The sequence below is a fragment of the Xiphophorus hellerii genome, chromosome 2, assembly GCF_003331165.1.
Source record: "Xiphophorus hellerii strain 12219 chromosome 2, Xiphophorus_hellerii-4.1, whole genome shotgun sequence".
Classification (NCBI taxonomy): Eukaryota; Metazoa; Chordata; class Actinopteri; order Cyprinodontiformes; family Poeciliidae; genus Xiphophorus; species Xiphophorus hellerii.
Window position 1 is genome coordinate 7,674,873 of NC_045673.1, and position 15,398 is coordinate 7,690,270.

General features: G+C 38.6%; 2 protein-coding genes across 3 annotated transcripts; one reads left to right on the forward strand and one right to left on the reverse strand.

Moving 5' to 3' along the window:
• Positions 1-4,243: 4,243 nt before the first annotated feature.
• On the forward strand, positions 4,244-10,896 carry best1 (bestrophin 1). The gene is made up of 9 exons (XM_032545227.1): positions 4,244-4,539; positions 6,713-6,807; positions 7,571-7,804; positions 7,950-8,104; positions 8,204-8,281; positions 8,363-8,515; positions 8,595-8,675; positions 8,761-8,912; positions 8,993-10,896. Exons 1-9 carry the CDS (start codon positions 4,388-4,390, stop codon positions 10,077-10,079), a joined length of 2,187 nt encoding a protein of 728 aa, XP_032401118.1. The 5' UTR covers positions 4,244-4,387; the 3' UTR covers positions 10,080-10,896.
• Positions 10,897-12,080: 1,184 nt separating this feature from the next.
• On the reverse strand, positions 12,081-14,826 carry fth1b (ferritin, heavy polypeptide 1b). Of its 2 annotated transcripts, none has more exons than XM_032545249.1 (5): positions 14,747-14,826; positions 13,269-13,372; positions 13,024-13,170; positions 12,700-12,825; positions 12,081-12,608 (listed from the first exon to the last, which is right to left on the reverse strand). In XM_032545249.1, exons 2-5 carry the CDS (start codon positions 13,368-13,370, stop codon positions 12,450-12,452), a joined length of 534 nt encoding a protein of 177 aa, XP_032401140.1. In that variant the 5' UTR covers positions 13,371-13,372; positions 14,747-14,826; the 3' UTR covers positions 12,081-12,449. The 2 variants fall into 2 exon arrangements, with proteins under 2 accessions (XP_032401140.1, XP_032401134.1); XM_032545243.1 differs by having other exon boundaries at positions 14,644-14,816.
• Between the last annotated feature and the right edge of the window lie 572 nt (positions 14,827-15,398).

Here is a 15,398-nt window from a genome sequence, read left to right on the forward strand (position 1 = left end):
AACAGTTTGTACAGTCTGGTATCTTCCATTGCACAGTGTGATAAATCCAGCCTTTATCAAGCTCAAAACGGTCGACTTGTTCTAGTGCTTTAGTTTTTGAAATTGAACAGTTTGAACAGATATGTAATCATCAGAAAATTGGGACAGGAAAAGAAACGTCTGTAGATTCAACCATTAAAGTGTTAATTAAAAAGATTAAAGCAATTGGGACTGTGACAAATAAGACTACATGAGAAATCTGGTTCATCTCACCACCAAGCACAACGATGAAAATGGTAAGAGAGATTATAGAAAAGCTTTAAAAGGTTATATTGGGCCACCTAGTCTCCATTAAAAGTTATATATTTTAGGACATTTGTGCATGAGAGAGTTGTACACGTTTTCCATTGTGATTACATAATTGAACCGATATCTTTAAATATGCATCCCACATTCCTGTCAATGACATTGGCTGATTGCTGGTGTTTTGATTGTAAGTAAATTGTAAGTAGTTTCTACCTCAGTCTGTTTTATTGTTACCTTGCCATGCAGATTTATTAAAAAACACCTCTGTAATCTACTCCTAGAACGATTCTAATTCTGAGTTTAATAAGAAAATGTGCATTTTGTAACTTCAATAAATATCACTCATTGTTACTGTGTTTTGGTCTGGGGTTATAATCTATCACATTTTATAAGAATCAACTGGTCTAAATAGGGATTTAGAGCAAAAATAAATCGAGAATAAAGTGTAATATGAGGTTTTCAGATAATGTAAAATTTTTCCATGCAGTGGACTGCAATAGAAAATAGCCTTTTGTTTGTTACAATTGGAGCAATGATGTTTATGTACAAAGTCCCTATAAAAATAAATGAATTAAATTAAGTGCGAGATTTGGGAATTTTTTTTTTAATACAGAATGACAATTGTCATTTGTGTAGGGAAAAAAATACACCAACACCATGATCTCCTTGGAGGTCTGAAGTAGGAAGAGCAAGAAAGTGAATCTCAGTTGGTGGCAATGTGAACTGACCTGGAGCAACTTCAGCGTTTACAGCACAGTAACCGTCTTAATTTTTAACCTGAACACATGATTTCATTATGCATGTATCATTTCAGTATTTGGATTTCCTTGAAGCATTTAAAAAAAAAAATCTTTAGATGAAACAGCCTGGATTGATATATAAACCCTTTGAATTTTATGACATGGTTTAGCTTTAATATCTGACATCCTTTTCCCCAACCTCGGACCAGAGAGGAACCACGAACCATAGTTTGGAAAAACTTTGATTTTGCATTCGCAGCCTTTGGATGTCGTGTTTTAGTAATATTTAAATTCCCAGTTTGAGTCGAAGAGTGGCTGAATAAGGTTTTTAAGCAGTCTGAGCTAGTTAGCTGTCAGTCCCAATTCTTTAATCTTTAATGCTCAGCCTTACCCTGTCAGCGTCCAGGACAGCAGACAAATACCCCCACTGGTGTCCTCACGCGTGTCAGCCTCCCCTTTCCTCCTTTTTTCTCCACTCTTCTTGTTGTTAGACAAATAAACAACCCAACAAAGTGAGCTAAGGGTAGCTAGTTTCGCTGAAACTAATCCCAGCCGTTTTAAATCACAGGGGAGGAATGCGGACGCTGACGTCGACAAGAAGAACAGCAGCAGCAGCAGAGAAGGAGCAGGACTCAAAAACAAAAAAGGGAAAGAAAAACAGTATAGCAGTTTGGTTTATAACACGTTCCTAGTGTGCCGTTCAGAATGTCCTATAAAATACTCATTTCCTTAGACAGAAAACAACTTTCTCCTTTTCTTCTGCCCTCCTCTCTGGTCACATGACAGCACCTCCACTCCCAGTTTCCCGTCAGACTCATCCCAGCAGACACAGATACTATCACAATACAAAACTGTTCTTTAGGCGCAGTTTTAAAAGCCCATTTCAAGTCCAGGATATTTATTGTTTAATGCCAAACTTTAATATCAAAGTGAAAACCACAAACATAAAGAAAGAAGTGTCATGCAAGGATTACAGAGACATAAACTGGCTCAAAGACACTTGATCAATCCCAACTCTATTTGTGTTGGCTTGAGCTAATAAATGGAGGGAATCCTATAGTTGGCACCCCGGGCAAGCATCTCCTTCTGGGGCCCAACACAACAGCATTCAGTAGAAATGAAATCTATTTCAATGTCTAATTTATCAGAAATGTTAACATATAACCAGAAATACATAGCCTCTTATGACACTCACTTTCTATCCTACTTTAAAATCACGTTTTACTTCAGAAACTTAGATTCCCACATGTTTTTCCATTGTGCTAAAAAAGCAAGAGATACTGAGGCTGATTCTTCCCTGAGCAAAGTTATTTCTGATTTGAGGCATGATGTCATTTTGGTTTAAAATGTAGGCCAGAATGTTCAACAATGCAAAGCTCTCTACACGTCACTCACTTTGACGCAGCATAATCTCGCTCTGTTGTGGAACAACAACACAATAATAGATGTTTTAGCAGTGTGCACCGCCCAGCTCCTGCTATGTGAAAGCATACCTCTCTCACTGTACAGCAGGATGTCTTTACAGTGCTACATTTTGCCTAACCTAGTGGCATTTTTTATTTCCACTTACTGAACATCCAAATAACCAACAGAAACTTGAATAACCTTTGGGTTTTTTTGCCCACCATGTGATGTGCCGCCCTGGGCAGAAAGCCACACTGCCTATATCAAATACTGTCATCTGCCATGTTAGCATAGACTTTCAATTTTGGTATTTAAGCAAATAAAAAAATGTTCCCTTCTGCAGATTTGTTGCCACTGTTTGCTCAGAAAGTGACACTTACTGTCCAACAACACAGCCTTCCTCTGCAGTGACCCTGCTGGACTGGTGTTTGACTGCAGGCACTTTAGATGTCCCAAAGAAAACTGGAGAGGAGTAGACTGCTATTCCGGACCGACCTGCCTTCAGGATTTCATACCCTCGGGTGGATGAGGCTGAAGTCGGTGGAGATGAGGAAATATGGACGCTGTGAATTCCCTCGAAAGCATCCATGTGGTTCTGTCTCTTTCTCAAGCAGTCCAAGTGAGAAGCAGCAAATTATCCTTTGTGAAGAATTGCTTTGGCAAATTGTTGAAATTGAGGTGGATATACCTGATGCCTGTGTTTTTTCAGCACTTGACAGAGAAGAAAGTCAAAAACAATACCTTAAAATCCACACAACAGGGTGAAAGACTTTTTTCTTCACAAGTTATGCTAAAGAAATACATTTTCTTTCAGATAAGTCAGACATAAGTTAAGGCACCACACTTGTAAAAAACTTTAAATCTACATGTTTAAAATAGTTTTATAACTAAAGAAATACAAAGTAAATACTCACCAGCATGATTTCTTGTTGCCAGAGCACAAAAATTTGCAAAACAGCACTTTTCTGCTTAGTTAATCCTGTGAGTTTAGTTCACTAAACTCTCCTGCACGTCGCCCTGATCTGAGTCTCCTGGTTTGGCAGGAAGGGTTAATCACTAACCTCTGCTGACCAGTAACAACTCAGCTGTACACATTTCTTCCAGCTGAGGGGGTCGAACATAGTTTTCACCTGAAGGCTCAAAACCGCTTCAGTCAAACAAACCAAGTGTTCTTTCAGAGATAATGATATGTTCAGACAGGCTTTTTTTAGTATAGTAAAATTAATATGTGTGTGTATGAATTAACAACTTGTAATATGTGATATGCTCCTCAGTGTCAGATCACAGCACTCAACATTCATGTCTATTTGTGGCAGCAGTGTGGTGCTCAGATTTGCTCAGATTAGCAGGATCTGGCCTCACAATGCAGCTTTGTTGCACAGACAGATTAACACATCAAGTGACCGGAGGTGTGGGAGAGCCTTGCTTACTTTTTCCTTTCCTTCTTTCCCGTTTCCAACATTGTCCCTGGGCTCTGCCTTCCCACATCTCGAGCAACAACAAGTAGGATGGCCAGGTGTTTTTTTTTTCATATTGGTGAGTGCATCAGTCAGTTCTGAGCTGTTAAATAGTAAAACTTTGAAAGGTGATCTTTAAAAGGCAACTTCGTGGTGTGTTTTAGCAGATTCATTTGAAAAACATTACTGTAAATAAAATCACTTATTTAATGATAGATTGACTAAATAAAATGTGTTTTGCATTAGAGCAATGTGCTAAATCTCAGCTCATAACGCAGGTAAATCTTTAGAATAATAAAGGTGTCATATATGTTATAAAACTAATCCCTCTGTTCGTTTTTGTAGATTTGTTTCCAGGTTGGGCTTATGAGTTCCAGTTCAAACACTGAAGCTTGAACTCAAGCAGAGCCCAAAAAACAAAGACGCTCCATCGGGTTCTCTCATGTTAGACCACATTCTGCCTACAGATTGGTCTAGAAGAAGAAGCAGTGAAAAACAGCAATGACAGTGACATACTCTCGAAGAGTTGCTGATGCAGGTTTGGGGACCTTTTTTCACCTGCTCCTGCGATGGAAAGGCAGCATCTACAAACTGCTGTACAGAGAGCTCATCATCTTCACTGTACTCTATTACTTCTTCAGCGTTGTTTACAGGTAATCATAGGAGTCGATTAATCATTTAAAACCTTCATTAAAAACAAAAAGTAGTAGGATTCTGCATAAGTACAGATAAAAGCTCTAATAATGATGTATGGTGCTTGTTATGATACACGTTACTACAATCTGATGGATTCTGCATCATTATTAAGTATCTAAGAAAATCAGACGTTTCCTCTCACATTGACAGCAGCAGTTGGGTTTTTTTTTATCCATTTTAGAAACAGATTTAGCTTTTTTTATTTTTTTAATGCAGATGTGCTACCTTAAAATATATTACTGTGTATGAATTAATAGCAATATAATCAATTAACTATTTTGATTACATGAGCTATAAAAATTCCCTCTGAAGAATGGATTTGTTACCTAGCCCACTTAGTGATTACATCAATTTGTGAAAAAGCAAAGCAGATTTTGAATATTTCTCTTAATTACTCAAGCATAAAAACAATACATAGTATATATATATATCAGCATAATCAATGATTATATTGATTACTAATTCACTCCAATTATTTATTCAATTAAAGAAACAGAAAGCAAACACAAATTCTATCATTTACATTTACACGGTAAATGGAGGATTTCCTAAATAAAAACTAATGTTGTGCTGGTCAGCCACAATAAAAATAAAACTACAAACACAACAAAGAAATAACTTTCCTAGATAAAATACCACCTTTAGCCTGAAGCTGTTACACAGTCAAGGTTTCCAATATGTAATCATCAAATAAAAATGCAAATGTATTTTTAGTTGGACAAAAAATATTGAGAATTAACTTATCAGTTGTTCTAAATTTGTAAATAGACAGCCTAAGGAAGAAGTGACATGTATTTCTGTTTCAAAGAATTAAAAGCATTTTAGTATTAAACAAAGATAACTACAAAGTACAAAACTGATTTTAATTTTTTAGGGGGACAAACAAATCTGGCCCAACATGAAAAATGACGGAGAGAAAATCTGGCCGAAAAGAACAAGAGGGTCAATGTCACATTTCTGTGACCAGAAATCCAATTCTGGTAACAGAACGCCTTACACTAAATGAAGGCATTGGAGTGACCTAGTCAAAGTCTGGACTTATATGAAACTGAGATCCTGTAACCGTAAACATTATGTTGATGCTCAAAAACACACCAATGTGGCCTCAAATAAGACTATTTTCCACAGAAGAGTGGGTCAAAATTATTCCATAACATAAAAGCGAGTTGCTTTTATGTTATGGAAGAATTAATACAATAATTACCTCTTATTGTATAAGGGGTAATTAGTTTTGGTATTTGGAAGGATTGTTTGGGACAGGTTTTTTCATGTGGAAAATAAAATCATCTCTTTGAAATAGTTTGTTTTTTGGCTTTTACTCACTTTATCTTTGACTTACAAAATTGTTAGAAATGTAGAAATGTACATATTAGAAATAACAAGTCTGTAAAGGGGTAAATGCAGATCCACAGGATTGTACTTTGACACATATTTACAGAAATTCAGTCAAAACTTCTTTTAGCAAAACACTTCAGGGTTACGGCAAAAACATCAGTCAAGGATACTTTGAAGGTCCTCTGGGTGAACAGTCCCTGCAGGTTTAAGGATTAAGAAGCCATGAACCGGCCTGAACGTAAATTAAGTGAATATCTTTTCTAAGCTTCAATAGTCAGTCATTTAATAAGCTGGTTAAAACATTGTTCTGAACAACTGAGGGCAGTTAATAGATTTTATTATTAAGCATAAAGCTTAGACAACACTCAATATTAGGTAAAGTTTCAAATGTGAGAAATGTTCTGGCGTACATTTCTGAAAACATTCCTGACACAAAATAGGAGGATTATGTAGAGAAAAAAGCTTGTTTGTGACCACTTGCTATGTTGCTACTTGTGCAAATCTCTTCAAAGGAAAATTATGTTTGACAGAAGCAGTAAGCCCCTTACGAGAGTTTCAGCACACAAACTGAGAACCACTGACAAGAAACTGAAATTACATTTGAAAAGATATTTTGCAGGACTGTTCACATCAAAACAGGTCATGGGTTCAAATCCTAGTTAAGGATTTTCTATGTGGAGTTGGCATATTCTCCCTTTGCATGGGTGTATTCTCTTCACAGTCCAAAAACACACATGTTGGGGTAACTGGTCATACCCTCACTGCTTATGAATGAACTTTGTTTTTATTCACCAGGTTTCTACTAAGCAGTGAGCAGAAAAGGTTGTTTGAGAAGCTGTCAATATATTGTGATCGCTACGCAGAACTCATCCCTGTGTCGTTTGTGTTGGGTGAGTTGGTTTTGGTGGTTTTAAAGGTGAATTGTTGTGCTTTCTTGAACAGGTTAGGATAGTTCTATAGGCTTTGTTCATCACACTTTTTTGCATAAAATTTTATGCAAAATGATTGAGCAGACTAAATGAGATTTTAGTCTGCTCAGTTCTGCTTACTTTTGAACTCCTTTCAGAATGAGGATTTCTAGAACCTCTTGCCACTTCAAATCCAAATAAGCTAATGTTGGCCACGTCCTGCAACTCAATGTTTACACTCGCACATAAAAAAAATGGCTGCAAACAGATGTGCAATTATACAACTGCACATCTTTGAAATGTAGAAATAGAGTATCTTGCACAACCAACAAGAATGCAGCAATTGGTTTCCAGAAGGTAAGTCAATAACAAAGCACTTGTCTTTTCCAGCAGCCATTGTATAGTTCATAAAGCAGTAAAACCAGCTGACCAAATGTGCTCCAGCTCCTCTTGTAGGTAGATAGGCTGGGCTTTGCTGGTGTTGCTATTGTAGGTGAAGGGCAGTGACATTACATTTGGAAGGTTTTTAAAACAGCTCATGTTCCAGACACCAAAAAATATTAACTTATTGCCAAAAAGTGTTTTTTACATGCTAGGTTTGTTTTTAGAAGTAAGAGATCCAAATGGAAGTGCATAAAAATGCAAAATGTGAATTTTGCATCATACAGCCCCTTTAAGTCAAGCACAAATTCTTGAAACTGTGATTCATATCTGATGTTAATTTTTTTTTGTTTTTAAATAACAGGTTTCTATGTGACTCTGGTTGTTTCCCGTTGGTGGGGTCAGTTTGAGAACATACCCTGGCCAGACCGTTTGGCAGCACTAGTAGGAGGCCATGTCCGTGGGACCGATGACACTGCAAGGCTGACCCGAAGAACACTAATGCGCTACGTCAACCTCTCAGGAGTTCTGATCTACCGCTCTGTCAGTACTGCCGTCTACAAGAGGTTTCCAACCACTGAGCATTTGGTGCAGGCAGGTACGGCATGGCAATGAAATCCAATAGGCTTACAAATGAAAAACATCCAACGGGTCTTGAAAGGATCTTGGTGTATACTTTTATACCAACAGCCCTGTGGTATAAAATAACACCTTCATCTCTATGATATGTTTCTTCCTTCCAGGTTTGATGACCTCAGAGGAACTGAGGCACCTGGAGGATCTACCTTCCCCCCACAACAAGTTCTGGGTGCCCTGTACATGGTTCGTTAACTTGGCTTTGAGAGCACGGACGGAGGGTCGCATCAACAATGATGTGGCTCTCACAGCCATTCTCACTGTAGGTCTTTGTTTTACATCAGCCTGTTGGCTAGACATGAATTAACTTATAAACATCCTTCATTTTACCTGTACCATTTTTTGTTTTTTTTCCATTCAGGAGCTGAACAGCCTGAGGGCAAAGTGTATGAAGTTGTACGGTTATGATTGGATTAGCTTGCCTCTCGTCTACACTCAGGTTGGGGGGATTTATTTTCTACAATTGGGATCTCAATAACAGCAGTAGCAGTTAAACAAATGACTGATGCCTTTGAATTAGGTGGCAACAGTTGCGGTCTACAGCTTCTTTCTGGCTTGTCTGATCGGCCGACAGTTCCTGGATCCTGCGCAGGGATATCCGGGACATGATGTGGATTTCTACCTGCCGGTTTTTACCCTGCTGCAGTTTTTTTTCTATGTTGGCTGGCTGAAGGTGAGACAAAGTTAAAAGATTATTATCACTTCTGACTTTTAGCTTTCAATAACATGATCTATTGTTTTGATGGTCTCAGGTGGCGGAGCAACTCATAAACCCTTTTGGTGAAGATGATGATGATTTTGAAACAAACTGGCTAGTTGATCGAAACCTGCAGGTGCAAACTATTTCCCAGCTGTATTTTAAATTTAACAGACAGCGGCTGTTGTGTTTGACTTGTGGAGGTTTCCATTATGTCTCAGGTGTCTCTTTTGTCCGTGGATGAGATGTATGACAGCCTGCCACTGGTTGAGAGGGACATGTACTGGAATGAGTCGGAGCCCCAGCCTCCTTACACTCCTGCCAGTGCTGAACACCGTAAACCCTCCTTCATGGGTTCGGCTCTAGATATCAGGTAAACTAATGTGTTTATTACCTGGAAAACAATCAAAGAATACTTTACACCTGGGTAATTATCCACTTGATGCCCTCTAGTGTTCCTAAGGAGGAGATGGAGTTCCAGTCCAACTTGGAACAAATCAAAGAACATGAAGAAGCCAACTATACCACTCCACTACTTGGAGGGTTGGGCCGTCTTTTGGGCGTCCAGTCCCCAAACTTTCCTCGCTCGTCCCGGGTTCCTCTGCTTCGCCGTCGACCTGGAGCTCCACTGAACCGCTTCCCTCTTTACTTGCACCCAGAAGCACCATCGACCCCTACTCAAACCCGCTACCCTTTGAACCAGGACCGGGATCCGGACTACGCCTTCTCCACTGTTCCCATGTATGAAAGGCCAGGATTTTACAGCTGCCCCCAAACACCAATTCACTGTGTGCCCCCGGCAGTGCCTCGCCCTCGGCATCCCCGGCGGACCCAAAACGATTGGGATCGCAGCTGCAGCTCCATGGCCCCTCCCACAGTGGGCTCCCAGTTACTGGCTCCTGACACACCCAACCATCTTCCACCACCTCCATCCTCTGCATTTCCCTGGTTCAGTGGGGAGGGAGATTCACAGAGTGGACCAGCATTCTCCTTCCCCGACCCAGCACCGGAACTCTGCCCAATATCTAAACTCAGACCAGGACATGGCCTACTGTCCCGACGCCCACCTCCCCCTCGCCTCACTTTAGAAACCCTCCCAGCTGCTGAAAGCCAGCCAGGACTCCTGAGTGCTCGGGCAACGGGAGGTGGAGGTGAAAGAGTGTTCTCATTCACTCCCCCCTCTCACACAGCGGCACCAAATCCTTGTAATCCCAACAGTAGCTCCGGCAGCATTAATGCAACAAGCACCAACAGCGCTGCCACAACAGGAAGTCTTTGCAATGGAACAAGCCACAGTGGTTTTAGCAACCATGGAAACTTCACCTCAAATCCGAGGATGAGCAATGGGAGCGGAAGTGCTGGGTCGAGTACCAACATGAACACAGTTTCTACATCTGCACCTTCACAAGAAGCGAGTCAGCAAAGCTCAGCCAATGATTCGGGAATCTCATTGACTGAGGGGGATCTGCTGGGAGTTCTGGTGGACGGTGAGATGAATAAGGAAGAGAAAGGGAGCAGGACTGAGGAAAAAACGAACTAATTTGAAACCTTTTATATATTTGATTCTATGTTCAATCAATGAAATAACAAGAAACATTGTGGTAAAAAGGAATTAGCTCTTTGTGACTCTTGTTGAATTAGTTTGATGACAAGAGATGTCTTAAAGCCAGCACCCAGTCATGCTGAACATTAAAGTACCTTATTACATATCTAATATGAAATCAATATGTATGAAACATTGCTGGATTATGTCAAACTCACATCTGCAAATTAAGGACTTTGTGTTAAAGCCTATTTCCTGAATTAGCTCAGAATTGACCTACTTCTTATGCAAAAATCCCCTTAAATGAACTGACACTGAGCCAATAAGAAATTTCAGAAACTTGTACACTTCTGCTGAAAACCAAGCTTAACTGTTTATATCCCAGTTCTTAGCTTTGTGTCCATCTGTATGCTATTAAATTATATATTAAATAACATGCTGTGATACTTTTATCATTGTTTATTTAAATAAAAATAAACCCCACAAATGATTTGAATATTATTGCTTTATTTTCATAAGCGTTTGGTACGTACAAGAATATTCAATGTTGTAAAGTAACTACAGAATACTGAACTCAAATTTTAAAAGTTATGAAGAAACTGACCAAAAATTATAACAACAAAACAATGTTTTTCAATAATGAACAAAGTTTGGAAAATATATGATGTAATGGGTATCCATCACTTTAAATAATAAAAAAGATCAATTTAGAAAGAAAAATATAATCCTTACTATTTTCACTATCTATACTGAGTACAAGTGTATGGCTTTGTTTCTAAGACTGTAATTCAGTTCAAAGTACAGGTTATGGCTATAATGCTAATGAAAGAAACCAATGCTTCATCGGTTATAAGCAAAACAATTTTACAGTTGGAAAATATGAATATCTTTCAGCAAGTTCTCCTTCACACTGGTCTGAGACCGCACCACAACCTCAAGAAGTCAGCGGTCCCTATAATGCATGATGCAGTTTAGCAATGTTTCTCCAGACATCCTGGTGGTAGGACATTATTTACAAATTCTACAGGAAAGAGCCTGGAAGCAGCATTGCTGCTCCCAAAAAAAAGAAATCAGCATGACGCTTGTGCATTTTGCCCTGAAGATTTTTTATGTGTTGTGCTCCTTATGGAGTATGAATCCTGGCGTTTTAGAAGCAAATAAACTGCAAATATAGACAAGGAGGTTGTTGAAAGTTCATGTCCAGAATGAATGGAATGAATTTGCATTGATGTCTAACGGTAGCCGTGGTTTTGTATTTAGATCTGGAGGGCGGTGAGAAGGATGAGAAAGCTTTCTGAAATAATTTTACAATAAAAACAGCACAACTCTAAAAATAAACTGAAACAGTGATTATCAAAAAGCCCATCTTGAGGACGTTCTGTGTGGATCCTGCACTTGCGAAGTATCTCAGATAAAAATAATTACACTGGTTCACTGAGTTCAGGACAGAGAACCCTTCAAGTGCATCCTCTTGTGCTGTCAGAAAGCTGACGAAGATAAAGTTTGTTCCTCTACGTTAAGGCTGAAACTAATGATTTAGGACCAGAAACCGCTTATAAGTTATAGGTAAATTCTGCAGATTATGAGGGGAAAACCCTAGTGTAGTGGTATTCCCTGTGGCAACTCCATTGCAGTAGGATAGCCAATAATGGAGCAAGAACAAAAACAGCTCTGGAAAAAATGAAGAGCCCACTGCACTGAGCCCCATTGAAAACCTCATGATTATTCCACCAAATATTGATTTCTAAACTCTTCCCGAGTTAAAATATTGGTATTGTTGTTTCTAAATGAATATGAACTTGTTTTCGTTGCATTATTTGAGGTCTGAAAGCACTGCATCTTTTTCATGATTTTGACCATTTCTCATTTTCTGCAAATAAATACTAAATTTTTGGTTGGAATTTCTGAGAAATGTTGTCAGTAGTTCATAGAATAAAACAACAATGTTCATTTTACTCAAACATATACCTATAAAGAGTAAAATCAGAGAAACTGCTCATTTTAAGTGGTTTCTTATTTTTTTCTGGACTAGTATATGTGCCTAGTACTAACAAGGCAGTATGGCATTGCTTGCCTCCTCGCTACAATGAGGTTTTCGATGATTCAAATGGTTTTGTAAATTCTGGAGAACATAGGGTGGTCTTAATCCAGCTGTGAAGGTGAACTTTTCCCATCATACAACCACTGATAAATATTACTTTGGCATGGTCTAAACTCCAAACACATATTTATCTAAATATTGCCACAGAAGGTTGATGCATAAATAACTATAATGCCACATGAAATGATATTTTGAGAAGTTTTGCATGACCTTTAACACAGAATGCTTCCCCAGAGGTGAAGATGGATGATGATTTGCTACTCAGTTTAACTGGCTTCCATTCCCATGGTGTGCTTGTCAAAGAGGTACTCGGCCATCCCATTCTGAGGAGCGCCCATGCGACGCAGGTTTGAGATCCAGTCTGCCAGCTGTTTGATGGATTTAACCTGCTCATCCAGAAAATGTGCTTCTACAAAGTCACACATCTGTATAGGAAGACAAAAGACATTGTATTGGAAAAATGTCAGATCACAAGGAGAGATCTGAAACTGCTTGTTCTTCTTGGCTGTTTCTCACATGAGGATCATTATGTTCGGCTGCCATTTTCTGCAGGTCCAGCAGGGATTGGTTTACACTTTTCTCTAGCTGCAAAGCACACTCCAAGGCCTCCAGGCCGCTCCCCCACTCGTCTCTATCGGGTTTCTAACACACAAATAATTGACTCGAATTATTTGAGTCAATTATTCAATGACTCAAAATCGTGTACATATTCAAGAGGACTGTTTTCAACACACAAAAGTGCACCACTGGTTGTGAAATTAGGTTTTACATTCTGAAAATGACCCAACTGCTGACAATAACAATTTATTTCCATTGATTAGTAAAAGTATCTTTGCATACCTTAATGTCCTGCAGGAAAATTCTGCCTCCACGCTTGTTCTGCAGACTCATCAGCTTCTCTGCATGCTCACGCTCCTCTTTCGACTGGGCATTGAAGAATTTTGCAAAATTTTCTAGGGATTTATCATCCCTGTCAAAATAGTATGCCTTAAAGAAAGGAGAAAACCGGGTAATAAAGTAGCAACACATTTTCCACTAAATTATAAAATAATACACAACAAAAGTGGCTTTTAAGTGTTTCTCACCATTGAGAGATAAACATAGGAGGCATACAGCTCCAAGTTGATCTGTCTGTTGATTGCAGCCTCGCAATCCTGATGGAAGTTTTGTCGGATTTGGGAAGTCATTTCTATCAATGTTACAACAATGAATGAGAAAATACCGTCAACGTGTCTGCAGGTCAAATCCAATACAAAATACACCAGGGTACAATAAGAAAAAAATTAATAGGGTTTCCTTTTGAGATGTCATCCAACATTTAAGGGACTAATCTGAAGAAAAAGGTCACTTGTCAGTACTGGTGGCGCACACAAACAAATCTCACACAGACAGACCATAACATTGTTTGCATTGTGGTAAAAGCAGTCTGCATGCAAAAGTATTTACATCCCATGAACTTTGTCACTTTATAACCACAACCGTCAAATTATTCCACTGAGATTTTATGTTGCAATGCAACTCAAAGTAGAGCCTGATTGCAAAGTAAGAAAAAAATGTTTTACATGACAAGTGTGGCATGGATTTACATTCACTCCCAGCACCTCTTTGTAGAACAATTTTTCTCTGTCATCATCGCTGTAAAGTCTTTGGGAGTATGTATCAGCTTTGCATATTTAGAGCCATTCCTTTTTGCAAAATAACTCAAGCTAAAGATTAGAACAAAAAGCACAGAACATCAAGTTTTCAAATCTAACAAAACTTGTTCAACGCATAAATATGTGTTGATACAAACTTATACATGGTGGTTCTGGATTGTACTTTTGGTTTTACTGTCTTGCTTATTCAAAGCCTCTATGGTGTTTTCAAGTAACTTAACTATTTCCACGGTTGCTTCGCCTTAAAAGTTCTCCACAATTTAATCCCCGTCTGTTGTGATGATGCCTGTTTGTACACATATATTCTGCAACAAACCTTTTGAGGCCTTTGCAAAGCAGCAGGTTTTATATTTGATTAAATTGAGCACAGGTGAGCTCAATATTCTAATTAGGTAGCATTTAAAACAGCCTGTTGCACGGTATTTTATTAAGAGGTAGCAGATGATAGAGGTATAAATGCACCACGAAACCTTTACCTTCTACTTCGCCTTAAAGCTCTACTTTTTATTACCCCTGTCTTTTAAAATCCCAATATAATACAATAACACTTGTGGTTTTAATAGTCACTTCACTGCAAATTTAGATCTGTATTGATCCACGCATGGCCTGCATCTGTTAATATACCGCTTATCAACTATAAATAAACCTTTATGGGATGGTTTCCTATCTTAAACTTGGAGCTGGTAAACCATTAATTTCAAATCATGTTCATAAATCTCACAGAAAAAGCACAGCATTAACTTATGCTAGCTAAATAATGCGAAGCTAACCCGCTATAAGCTGTTAATAGGAGCATAAACCTACCCTGTTTCAAATATTTTCAACTCTCCTTTTCACTTTAGTAATAACTACTGGCTGTATTGCAGTTCAATATGTTTAATATTAAAGGTTTAAGAGATACACGCCACCTGAATGTTACTCAAAGTCACCGCACCGCTTAGCAGAGGCGCCCACCATGTAAACACGTCAGGAGGTGGAGTGTGTTGCATTCATGACAGTAGGAACTAAGCAACACTAGGTTGCAATCCCTTATCATCGTTCACTCCCATTATTATCGCTCTTTACTAGAATTAACGAATTATATGCATTTTAATCGACAGAGCCCGCCAGCGACATGTGGCAAAATAGTGTTTAAAAACAAACTAATCAAACAGGGTCACGTATGCGTTTTCCGAGGTGACTGGAAAGCAGCACTAAGTTAATTCAGCGCTGTTTTCCCCTTAATGCGCAGTGGTTAAAACTTTGCAGAATAATGTAAAATGTCAAAATGTGGTAGATCAGATTCTAATATCAAAGGCAACATCAATCAGTGATGTTTTCTTATTTTGAGATGAAGACGCCACCAAAACCAGTCAAAAATAATTTCCACATCTATAAATAGTATAGCGATTATAGCCTTTTGGTTGAAGTTGTACAAACAAGACAAGTAAATTCAACATATTACTTCAGCATAAAGTTTGCTATAAGAAAATATTAAAAGAAAAACACACCAGGCACTATAATCTCCAGATATTTAAGGTGAGATTAGTAGGATCTCAACAGCCTACATCAAGGTGTGCA